This window comes from Portunus trituberculatus, unplaced genomic scaffold (genome assembly GCF_017591435.1).
Source record: "Portunus trituberculatus isolate SZX2019 unplaced genomic scaffold, ASM1759143v1 PGA_scaffold_205__4_contigs__length_1045770, whole genome shotgun sequence".
Taxonomy (NCBI): domain Eukaryota; kingdom Metazoa; phylum Arthropoda; class Malacostraca; order Decapoda; family Portunidae; genus Portunus; species Portunus trituberculatus.
The window spans coordinates 81115-93434 of NW_025541373.1; the positions used below are offsets into that span (position 1 = coordinate 81115).

The 12320-nt window shown below is 45.2% G+C and overlaps 1 protein-coding gene across 1 annotated transcript; it reads left to right on the top strand.

Moving 5' to 3' along the window:
* The first annotated feature begins 561 nt into the window (after positions 1-561).
* On the top strand, positions 562-4084 carry LOC123500373 (histone-lysine N-methyltransferase SETD1A-like). Its single transcript, XM_045249091.1, has 5 exons — positions 562-579; positions 694-941; positions 1359-1425; positions 2533-2589; positions 2700-4084. Exons 1-5 carry the CDS (start codon positions 562-564, stop codon positions 3120-3122), a joined length of 813 nt encoding a protein of 270 aa, XP_045105026.1. The 3' UTR covers positions 3123-4084.
* The last annotated feature ends 8236 nt before the right edge of the window (positions 4085-12320 follow it).

Below are 12320 nucleotides of genomic sequence, written 5' to 3' on the forward strand. Positions count from 1 at the left end.
GTATATGTGCAATATGGAATGAATGAAACAAACTGTCTAATATGAAAAAATATTAATGTTGCAAAACTTACCTATTGTAGTTGGAGTGTGGGGCAGGCAGAGGTCAAAGATATAGTGTCAGAAGCCACTTTTTACTGGGGTAACTGCTGACACCCTCAAGGTAGCATTCAGCTGTCACTGTCTCCCTCTCACACCCATGCTAGAGTTCACTTTCCCTAAGAATCTTTGCATGTCAGCCCCATATATCTTGGCTGCACCCTCTAACTGATACCTCTTATCAGTTCTGAGTCACTTAGTTCAGCCAACACGTCTCTACGATCACGAAAACTTCTCAGGTGGGGTCGTCTCTGTCCCACTGCCTCCGCCATGTTGACTTTATGATTCGACATAGCGATGCTATTCCTGCTCCCACCCAAACATAAAGGGAATGCGAGTTTATGATGACCTAACGTGAGACATAAGACTTATGTTTCATGTAAGTCATGGTGTCTGCCATCTTGTGGACTTATGTTTCCCTTACGTCGAATCATAGTTTTATAAATACGGGCCCACTGGATCATAATGCAAGCTCGGCCAAGTGTGAGAAAAGATCCTCATTACTGGATCGAGTGAAGAAAACCCCGCCAGAAGCTTTGACGCAATTTGTTCCAGCCGAACCACCTACGAGGATCGAATGCGTGGTTCCCTTTACAGAGAGAGTATGTAGAGGTGGCGACAGTGGCCGTGGCAGTGGAGGGGCTAAATTCACTTGCGGAATTGAGACTTTCGACGCAGCTTAGTAAGCAAAACAAAGCTGATAAAAGGCAAGTGATATTGAAATCTTGGACTTCCTGCAGGCTCAGCGGAAATGCAGTGGCAGGAGCAGCAAGTGTGGAGGCTTCACAACCCTCCACAACAGATGTGAACAGCCAGCCACCAGAGATATCCGCTTCATATCAGAGGTATGCCAATAAGAGTGCAGTTGAACATGAAGATGTTGGCCAGTTCATGAGTCATGTAATCAGGCCAGAGGAAGAAAACAGGAAGTTACAGAAGCGAATATGACAGTTGGAGCAGCGGCGACGAGGACAGCAGGAGACTCAATCAGTAGATGGAAGGGAGAGATTGTTGGTGAGGCCTGAAGAAAAAGCTGCTACACTTGTCACCATGTTGAATGATTATCTTGTAAGAAATGAAGAGTTGATGGGTAATGAGATGGAAAGAACTGATTTGATTAAGGTAATAATGGAAATAGCGTTAAAATGAGGACAACTGTAAATAATCTCAAATGTATATCACGGAATGTTAATGCACTCTTTGCACGAATGACTGACTTCATTGCTATATGTTGCGTGACAATACTTGTGGTGGCATTACAGGAAACCATGGATCGAGACGACATTCTGGTGCCTCTTCGGAATAACCAGCATTTTACTCTTACGGCAGGTGAGGGAGTGCGAGGAAAGGCTGAATTAGCGTCACCTCCTGGGAAATGTGTGGGAACTGAACACATAATGGTGAGCCTCAGACTTGGCGAGGGTTATCTTGTATTTGATAATGTATATGTGAGTCAGAACCCTCTTAACCCCTTCAGTCCTGGGATGTATAAATATGTCATTGTGGCTACGCACGCCAGACCGGTGACATATATACGTCCAGAAGCCTTACCTCCAGTCCGGGGACGTATTATTACATATTGTGGGCCATAAGCATTTTAGATGAGTGTACCCAAGAAAACCAGCAGCCATTCGTTCTCTTAGATATGTATATTATCTAGGAAAATGAATATATGTAACTATTATATCGCAGACAAGAATAAGTTTTCGCATGAAGGTTTATTTTTTCTCTGTTTTGTCAGCTTTAGCAGCCACAGCCACCAGCTCACAGATGGAGAGAGAGAGAGAGAGAGAGAGAAATTATCAGTCTCACATGTCAGGTGATAATCCTATCTCCCCCACCTCTCTCTCTCTCTCTCTCTCTCTCTCTCTCTCTCTCTCTCTCTCTCTCTCTCTCTCTCTCTCTCTCTCTCTCTCTCTCTCTCTCATAGTGTTTCCATTCGTAGTTTTTTGCAGGTTTTCGTGTGTGTGTGTGTGTGTGTGTGTGTGTGTGTGTGTGTGTGTGTGTGTGTGTGTGTGTGTGTCTGACATATTGAAGCCTCTCTCTCTCTCTCTCTCTCTCTCTCTCTCTCTCTCTCTCTCTCTCTCTCTCTCTCTCTCTCTCTCTCTCTCTCTCTCTCTCTCTCTCTCTCTCTCTCTCTCTCTCTCTCTCTCTCTCTCTCTCTCTCTCTCAATTTATTTCGCGTTTGAAATTATGTATATTTTGCATGACAGGTATATGTTTGCTACACATACTGGCATGCAAATGCTAGATATATTAGGGGACTCTTTTCAACAATAAATAACACTGTTTACCGCAAATGAGATGCTTCACTCTGATATAAGATGCTTTAGGCTATCTGTACAGACAGAAATACTATATATGGCAATTCATGATTGCCATATATTGCGCAAATTTTTATAAGCTATATGGTCCATTCATCTTTTTTTCATGGAGGGCAAGAGGGTGAAGGTGCCCTTATATCAGGTGTCGGAGCTGGAGTACTTCATTTTAGTAAGTATATAATTCATTATATGAAAACAAATTATATATTGTACTGTATATATTATAGAGGCTTTATTTTATTGAATGAAATTTAAATTTTATCTTTCTCTTTCCACAAGTCTGAGGATCCTGGTGGGGATGAAGTAGGGGTGGTGAGGGTCTGCCACCACCCTCTATGCCTGGAGCCACCACTCCCCACCACCCAATGCAAGACGCCTCCTCTACCCACCTTCACCACCACCAGGCCACAGCCCTCCACCTCCGCCTTTCCCTCACAGCCCTCAACCTCCGGCTCACCGCACTCTCCTCCACCTCTGCCTTTCCCTCACAGCCCTCCACCTCCGGCTTCACCGCACTCCCCTCCACCTCTGCCTTTCCCTCACAGCCCTCCACCTCCGGCTTCACCACACTCCCCTTCACCTCCGCCTTTCCCTCACAGCCCTCCACCTCTGCCATCACAGCACCACCACCCAAGAGATTCAGGGAGAAATCTCCCGAATTGTAATAAAAAAAAAAAAAACGTAATAGAATATAAAAAGTAAATTTTTATTGTTTTTCTTTTTAGCATAGCAATGGGAAGTGTATTGTAACATACAAATATTTTTACACATCCTGATATATAGTATGTGATGAATATATTGAGTTTATGGCTAAAACATTGATCATTCAATACTAAAGCTTCAAATCTTGGCGCGCGTGGGCCGCCTGGATGGAGCGCGGTGCATGTTTTCTAGCTTCCGGGGCGAATGGGTTAAGTTTGAACGGTGTTTCAGAAACCTTCTTTGCTGGTCGGGATTTAAATGCCAGACGTGCTGTGTTTTGGGCTCTACAGGCAGAATGGTATTGTAGGCCGCACGCTTACTGGGAGATGACTCGCCCGACACCCACTCACTTGCAGGAAAGGCGGATAAATCATACACGTTTGTTTAATATTCAGGGCATGCATGCTTACTGGGGGATGACTCACTCACTCACTCACTCACTCACTCGCAGGAAAGGCGGATAAATTATTCACGATTGTTTAATATTCAGGGCATGTCGCACGCTTACTGGGGGATGACTCACTCGCTCACTCACTCACTCACTCACTCACTGCAGGAAAGGCCAATAAATTATGCACATTTTTAATTAATATTTAGGGCATGGCGGGTAAATGTACAGTGATGTCAGAGTTAAGTGGCCATATGGGTGTTACAGGATGGAGGGGTGAAAGAAATAGGAAACTCGAGACTTTTGCTCCCCGGCTCTGATTTTTCGACGGGTTGCAGTGATAATTTGTCAAGGATTTTTTATTCTTGTGTTTTCTGATCAATTTCCAGGTGTGTTTATTTGTCTTGTGGATGTATGATATTTTTTCGTACATTGTGATTGTTGTAGTAGTTCTTTATTATTATTATTATTGTTATTTTTTGTGTTTTAAAGTTATGGATGATGTTCTAGTGGTTGAAGTTAGCCATTTACTTTATCCGGTTGTCTATAAAGTGACAATAAACATAATTAATCACATTTGGATTTTATTAACAATTTATTTTTTATTTCGTTTTTTAATGGTTGACTTATAAAAAGATTATTTTTGTTATTTAAAACAGTTTATTTTTAGTTAGTTTTAAAATTTTTACGTTTTTTCAACTTTATCGTTTTCTTTGATTTATTGAATAGGTGATTTGTATAAAAAAAAAATGTCAATAATAATTAATAAAAATAGATAAAAAAAATAATAGATAATAAGATATAATACATAAATTGGCTGCGTTCATTAATAAAGGTAAATTAAAATAAACAAAAATAAATAGTAATAATAATAATAATAATGTTGTTGAAGATGTATTGCAGCAGCTTCCCAGATATGTACGTGTGCCTGAGTGAGTGTGAAGCAGCGTCATAAGAGAGTACATATGAATACATATGTGCAGACTTTAGTTAAAGGGTGAGCGAGGTGTTGGTTGCTCGTGTTTATGAAGCTGTCACACCTTAATGGAAGGGACGCTGAGCTAGGCCTCCATGACGGAGATGTGACCCCGGAGGTCATGGGAAGATAAGAGTGTGTGTGTGTGTGTGTGTGTGTATGGGTGAGGGCACTGGCCAGCCCTGGGATAATTGTCATATGGTACCGTGTAAATAAAGGCATGCATGTGTGAATTACTTGTAGCCAGCATTATCAGGGATATATTGGTAATTAGCGGTTAAGGTAGATAGCGTTACCTAATAAGCTGAAATAGACTCGTAAGGACATTGCCTGGCAGGTGCGACGGCACAGGTGGTTTGTGGGGCACTGTGTGGCACCGATGAGGACAGAGGACAGGTGTGTGTAGCGAGAGACCCCGAGGGAGTAAGTCGTACTCTGGTGACCAGTCAGAGAGTGAACGAGAGACAGAGAGACAGTGAAGTGCCTGACGAACTAACAGAGTGTTACGCGTACTTTGTTGCCCCGCCCTGCCCCGTCCTGTGTGCCGCCGCCACCTGTTCCTGGTGACTCGTGTACAGTTGCTGTAATATAGAGAAATATTTCCGACTGATGTCAGAAAGTTAATTCTACTTCTGTATTTCCGTAGTGACACAGTGAGGCAGCTTGTCAGTCTCAGCGAGTTGGGTAGCTCAGCGAATCCACCGGTACAGCGAGTCGACTCGCCCTGTCCTCTATATAAGGAGCGTCATCTTAGCGGGCCCCTGGCTCAGGCAAGGAAAGTCATCCGTAATGGAAAGAAAGACTCATTCAGACAATTTATATCATCTGTAAACTGCACCACTCTCTCCAAAGTATGGCAAACAATAAATATTTTAAATAACAGAAAACCATATATTCCTATCACTACCCTTAAAATAAATGATATTATAATTGATAACAGAACAGAAATAGCAAATGACATAGCCCACCAATTCCATCAGGCCAGCAGCACAACTTATTATGACCCTGCCTTCCTTCCAAGGAAGGAGGCTGCAGAACTCACTGTCCCAAACTTTGCCACAGGAAGCGTAAACTCAGACTACAACACAGAGTTTACGTTGGATGAACTCCTCTTTGCCCTGAAATCCTGTAAAGGCAAGGCTCCAGTCCTGGTCCAGACAATATTTCATATATCATGTTACAACATCTCGGCCACCACTCCCTTTCAAAATTATTAACGCTCTACAATAGAATATGGACCACCTACACTTTCCTCAGTCTTGGCACTTCGCCCACACCATCCCAATCCCCAAAAAGACTGGACGCCTTACGGACCCCAGTGCGTTTCGTCCTATTGCGCTCACGAGCTGTCTATGTAAGGTCATGGAACGTATGGTAAAGCGAAGGCTACTTTTTGTTTTAGAAGCGAAGGGTCTGTTAGGTGATCAGCAGTCGGGCTTTCGGAAGTACCGAAGCACGATGGATCACCTAACACACCTGGAGCATTGCATTTCAGAGGCTTTTGCCAAAAAGAATTCATGATAGGGGTGTTTTAGACATCCACAAAGCCTTCGACATGACATGGCGACACGGCATCCTCATGAAACTCTACGCTCATGGCTTCAGAGGTAACTTGCCCATTTTTGTTTATAATTTTCTTCAGGACAGAACATTCTCTGTCAAGCTTCCTGGTAACGTAATCTCGGACGTTTTCGTCCAGGAGAACGGGTGCCGCAGGGTAGTGTTCTTAGTCCCATTTTATTTTGTATAATGATTAATGATATTCTGTCAACAACTCCCGTCCCAGGAATCTTAAATACTCATTGTACGCCGACGATTGTGCGTTATGGCACTCCTCGCCTAACGCACAATTCTCGGCGGGCGGATTCAGGATGCTCTTGATTCCGTCCAGCATTGGGCCTCACTGGGGATTTAAGTTTTCAGTTGCTAAGTGTATCGGTGTTGTTTTCACTAGACGTAACGTACCTGATTTGCAAATAACTCTTCAAGGCCAACCGATACCGTTTCAAAATTCAGTCAAGTTCTTGGGTCTGCATTTTGATAGCAGACTCAATTGGAAGACTCATGTTAATGAATTGCTCATTCGTTGTCGTAAAAGATCAATGTCCTCAAATACCTTTCTGGTACTTCATGGGGAGCAGACAGAAAATCTTTATTAATGGTGTACAAGTCCTTAATTCGTTCTCATTTAGACTATGGCTCACTGGTGTATGGGTCTGCGTCGGAACCAACACTGAGGAGATTGGATGTACTGCAGAATGAATGTGTGCGAATGTGTCTTGGAGCCCTGCGCTGCACTCGTGTGGCGCGGATGGAGGTTGAGGCCAATACACCACCGCTACAACTACGTCGCGACGCCCTCCTTTTATCCCATGGGATAAAAGCGGCTCGGAAAGCTCCCTCGGTAACACAGCAAACAAGATTATATGGCAGCACCACCACCTCCACAATGCGGTCCGCCGTCCAGTCTCAGTCAGACTACACACGCTCTGCCAGCAAACGGGCGTGAGACTGGACGATGCGGACCAGCTCGTGCTGCCCACCCTTCCCCCATGGAAACTTCCCACCACCACCTTCAACATCAACTGGCTTCAGGGGAAGAAGGCTGTGGTTACCGAGGTGGAGCTCCAACACCACTTCCGAGCCCTCGTCGCTGGCCTCCCTCCATCCCTACATCTCTACACAGACGGCTCCAAGACAGGTGAATGTGTGGGTGCAAGTGTGTGGTCGTGTGAATGTGCCCTCAGGTTCCGGCTGCCTACCCATACATCGGTTTTTTCTGCTGAAATTTTTGCTATTGACAAAGCCATAGATTATGCTTTAAATTCACTTCATAATTCAATTGTCATTTTTTCGGACTCTATGTCAGCCCTTCAGGCAATAGAGTCCGGCCGCACGGATACAAATGAAATCCAGGGCAACATCATTAATAAGCTGAATTCATGTCATAAATCCTTCTCACTGGTTTGGGTGCCTGGACATTCCAGTATACGCGGGAATGAACAGGCTGACATGCTAGCTCGGTCTGCTGCAGAGCTCGAGGGAGCGTGGAACCTCCGTCGGGATCTGCAGTCATGTCTCTCAGTTGTTAAATCATCAGCAAAACTCCTGTGGCAGAGTCACTGGGACAACCTCCACCTCCACACCACCAAACCCATCCTGGGCGAGTGGGCCTCCTCCAATCGCCCCACAAGGCGGGAGGAGGTGGTCCTCGCACGCCTCAGGATGGGCTGCACCCTCCCACCCACATGCTCCCCTACATAGCCAACGCCTTCCCACCACAGTGTTCCAGCTGTAATGTCACTCTCTCTGTCGAGCACATCCTGCTTCACTGTGTGCGTTATCGTGAGGAGAGGCGGCCCTTGGCGGCGTATTGCCGGGGTCGCGGCCTCCCGCTAACGCAAACCACCCTCCTGGGTGATGAACACCCGGATGTGGTCGATAGACTGATGATTTACCTGACTGAGGCCAATTTAATCAGAGAGTTGTGATTTATGTGTATATATTATGTTATTTATTCTATGTATTTATTCTATATATTTATGTAAATAAAAGTATGAAAGTGTGAATGTTTCCAATTTTGCGTGATCTAATGTGAATGTTTTCCCTTCATGTATATATGCAATACGTAGTGATACTACGTAGCCACCCTGTGTGATTGTGATTTATCCTCCCTCCCCATGCCCTGACAAAGGACAATAGTTTTGAGATAGGTATAGGATCCTTGTGAATGAAGCGTGCATGAGAATGTGTGAAGATACTTAATGTGAAGATATTAAAAAAAAAAAAAAATATATAAACAAAAATAAATAGATAAATAAAACCAATAAAAAACTGTATATATGTTAAAACAAAATAAAAGGCTTTATTTTAAAAGAAATGTAAAAGTTTAAAAAAGTAAAAAAATAAATAAATGGCCTAATACCCAAGACAGGGTGATGGCCAAAAAAAAAAAAAAAAAAAAAAAAAAAAAAAAACTCGGCCAAGACACCGTGCTGATAACACGTGTCCTGCGCTCTGTCCTTCACCCACCTCTGTGTGGATTTTTTGTACGCCCATCAGGCTCAGGTATTAGTCAAATAAAGTTAGGTTTCCCATTGTCCCGTGATTTTAGCTTTGCCTTTTCACTGTCCTCTCCTTAGCGGCAACAGAAGGTGTCTGTTGCCAGGTTGTCAGATTGTCTTTCCTCTCACACCTACGGAGGATCCGCCTCAGTGAGCGTGCTTTTGGGGTGAATTAACACCGTCCGGCCCCCCTAGAGTGGTTTGGCAGGACAATCTGACATTAGGTAACTCCTCCCTGACCACCTCCCACTTGTGTCCTGCTCCCCTCCTGTAGGAGGGGGGTGTATCCCCCTCCATGCCTGACGGACCTTCCTGCCCTCCCCGTAAGGGGGAGGGAGGACACTGATAGACGACCCCCGACTGCCAGACTGTCTATTGACCCCGCTAAAGCGACATATGTGACTCTCCACTCAAAGACGAACACCCGCCTATCTACTGTTAATTCTTTTATCATAAAGAAGGTCATCGATTGTAATATTGGAAATGTTGCTAATGTTAAAAAACTTGCCAGTGGTGATTTACTTGTTCAGACAGTTAACGTAAGTCAAGTCAAATCATTGTTGAAGCTCCGGTTCATTCATGACATCGAGATCGAGGCTTCGATTCCAGTGTCCATGAACTCGTGTCGGGGAGTCGCTTCCCACCGCGATTTTGTGGATATGGAACCGACCGAGATCGTCGATTGCATGACTGATCAGGATGTCATTGAGGCTAGGAAAATTACTAAAATGGTTGACGGTACAAGAAGGAGCACAGCATCAGTCATTCTCACCTTCAGTGCTGCTAAGTTGCCAGAGAGGATTCATGTAGGGTACGAGTCGGTTCCCGTTCGTCCCTACATTCCGAATCCTCTCCGTTGTTTCAAGTGCCAGCTTTATGGTCACCATGGTAACGCTTGTCGGTCTTCCCACGCTTACTGCGGTAGATGCGCAGGAGAGGGCCACTCTGTGGACCAGTGCACATCCTTGGTAGAGAAGTGCCGTAATTGTGAAGGTGCTCACTCCACTTTTTCACGCGATTGTCCCGCGTGGAAAGTGGAGAAAGAGGTCTGCACGGTTAAGGCTACTGAAGGGATCTCTTACTATGAAGCAAGGATGCGAGTGAAGCAGACGCAGGCCGCGCCTGCTTCAAACGTCTCCTACGCTTCAACAGTAAGGGCTCCACCTAAGATGTGTACTGTTGCCATCCAGACTGACCTCAGCGACCTGCTGCCTGCTCCATCTACCACCACTGATTCCCCTTCAACCTCTGCCTCATCATCTGCTAAAACTACTACTACTACTACTACTAAAACCTCTACTCCTATAACTTCCTCTGCTCCATACCTGTCTGCTATTTCTCGTACTCCCAGTAAGGGTGAGAAGACAGACAAGTCTAATAAATTAAATTTAACAAAGCTTGAACGTCAACGCCCTTCTCATGTCGTCGCCGCTCCCGCGCCGTCGAGAAGGAGTTCACACGCTCGCTCCCTCTCGACGAGCTCCGGGGAGTTAACAATTGATGAATCGATGGATGTCACCATTAGTAAGGGCCGGGAGAGTTGCCCCGGCAGCGCCTCTGAGTGCAAAAGGACTAAGAAAAACGGCCGCCACCACAACTCTTAAGCCATAATGTTCAAGATGTTACAGTGAAATTGCAGAAGTATTCGGAATAAAGATCCATATTTGTCACTTTTAGTGAATATACACAGGCCGTCCGTTATTTGTCTACAGGAGACGAGACTGCAGGATCAGCCTGATCCTGCAGTGCTAAAACACTACCATCCGTATAGAAGATATGAGGGACACGGCGTTGCCATATACATACACAAAACACTGACACAAACAGAAGTGACGTTGAATACACCTCTGGAAGCGGTCGCGTGCAGGGTGAGATTCAACGACACGTATCTGGCTATCTGTTCCCTCTACTTGCCTCCCAATACCTCCATTGTTGATGATGACATTACATCTCTTATTAGCCAGCTTCCGGGCAACAGGCTAGTTGTTGGCGACTTTAACGCCCATCATCAACAATGGGGAAGTGAGAGGTCAAGTGTACGTGGGGAGCAGATAGTAAACATTTTATTACAGACAAACCTCTGTCTTCTGAACGATGGAAGTGCGACTCGTGTAGATGATCGGACTGGTAACGCGTCTGCCATTGATCTGTCGTTGCTCTCGCCAAATATACTCCCTGACATCTCCTGGGAAGTCATCGACGACTCCCACGGAAGTGACCATCTGCCTATCTGCATCTCTTATGCACGCGACATCCCGCCCACCCCCCGCCCTCCCAAGTTTAACTTCAAGAGAGCAGACTGGGCAACCTTCCGTGGGGTTGCCGACGTGGATATATCTGGCGAGGACATTGATACGATGGTCAGCAACGCAACACAATCCATATTACACGTCGCTGAGGCTTGTATTCCGAAGACTTCTGCAGTTTACACTAAGCATGGAGTCTCATGGTGGACAACGGATTGCGGACAAGCGGACCAGCTCGTGCTGCCCACCCTTCCCCCATGGAAACTTCCACCACCACCTTCAACATCGACTGGCTTCAGGGGAAGAAGGCTGTGGTTACCGAGGTGGAGCTCCAACACCACTTCCGAGCCTTCGTCGCTGGCCTTCCTCCACCCCTACATCTCTACACAGACGGCTCCAAGACAGGTGAATGTGTCGGTGCAAGTGTGTGGTCGTGTGAATGTGCCCTCAGGTTCCGGCTGCCTACCCATACATCGGTGTTCTCTGCTGAAATTTTTGCTATTGACAAAGCCATAGATTATGCTTTAAATTCACTTCATAATTCAATTGTCATTTTTTCGGACTCTATGTCAGCCCTTCAGGCAATAGAGTCCAGCTGCACGGATACAAATGAAATCCAGGGCAACATCATTAATAACTGAATTCATGTCATAAATACTTCTCGCTGGTTTGGGTGCCTGGACTTTCCAGTATATGCGGGAATGAACAGGCTGACATGCTAGCTCGGTCTGCTGCAGAGCTCGAGGGAGCGTGGAACCTCCGTCGGGATCTGCAGTCATGTCTCTCAGTTGTTAAAATCATCAGCAAAACTCTTGTGACAGAGTCACTGGGACAACCCCCACCTCCACACCACCAAACCCATCCTGGGCAAGTGGGCCTCCTCCAATCACCCCACAAGGCGGGAAGAGGTGGTCCTCGCACGCCTCAGAATGGGCTGCACCCTCCCCACCCACATGCTCCCCTACATCGCCAACACCACAATGTTCCACATGTAATATCACCCTATCTGTCGAGCATATCCTGCTTCACTGTGTGCGTTATCGTGAGGAAAGGCGGCCCTTGGCGGCTTATTGCCGGGGTCACAGCCTCCCGCTAACTAAGACCACCCTTCTGGGTGACGAAAATCCGGATGTGGTCGATAGACTGATGATTTATCTGACTGAGACCAATTTAATCAGAGAGTTGTGATTTATGTGTACATATTATGTTATTTATTCACCATTCTGTAAATATTTGAAAATATATATATGTATGTAAATAAAAATATGAAAGCGTGTATGATTTCAATTTTGCGTGATCTAATGTGAATGTTTTCCCTTCATGTATATATGCAATACGTAGTGATGCTACGTAGCCACCCTGTGTGATTGTGAGTTATCCCTCCTTTCCCATGTCCTGACAAAGGACAATAGTTTTGAGATAGGTATAGGATCCTTGTGTGAATGAAGCGTGCATGAGAATGTGTGTGGATATTTTATGTTAACATTAAAACAAATAAACAAAAAAAGGTTAAATTAAAATAAT

Bases quoted from the DNA above. Each gene is read 5' to 3' on its own strand.
- LOC123500373 (XM_045249091.1), top strand. The intron at 942-1,358 runs GTATGCCAATAA...GTGGCATTACAG, and splicing joins ATATCCGCTTCATATCAGAG to GAAACCATGGATCGAGACGA. The intron at 1,426-2,532 runs GTGAGGGAGTGC...TTTTTCATGGAG, and splicing joins GCATTTTACTCTTACGGCAG to GGCAAGAGGGTGAAGGTGCC.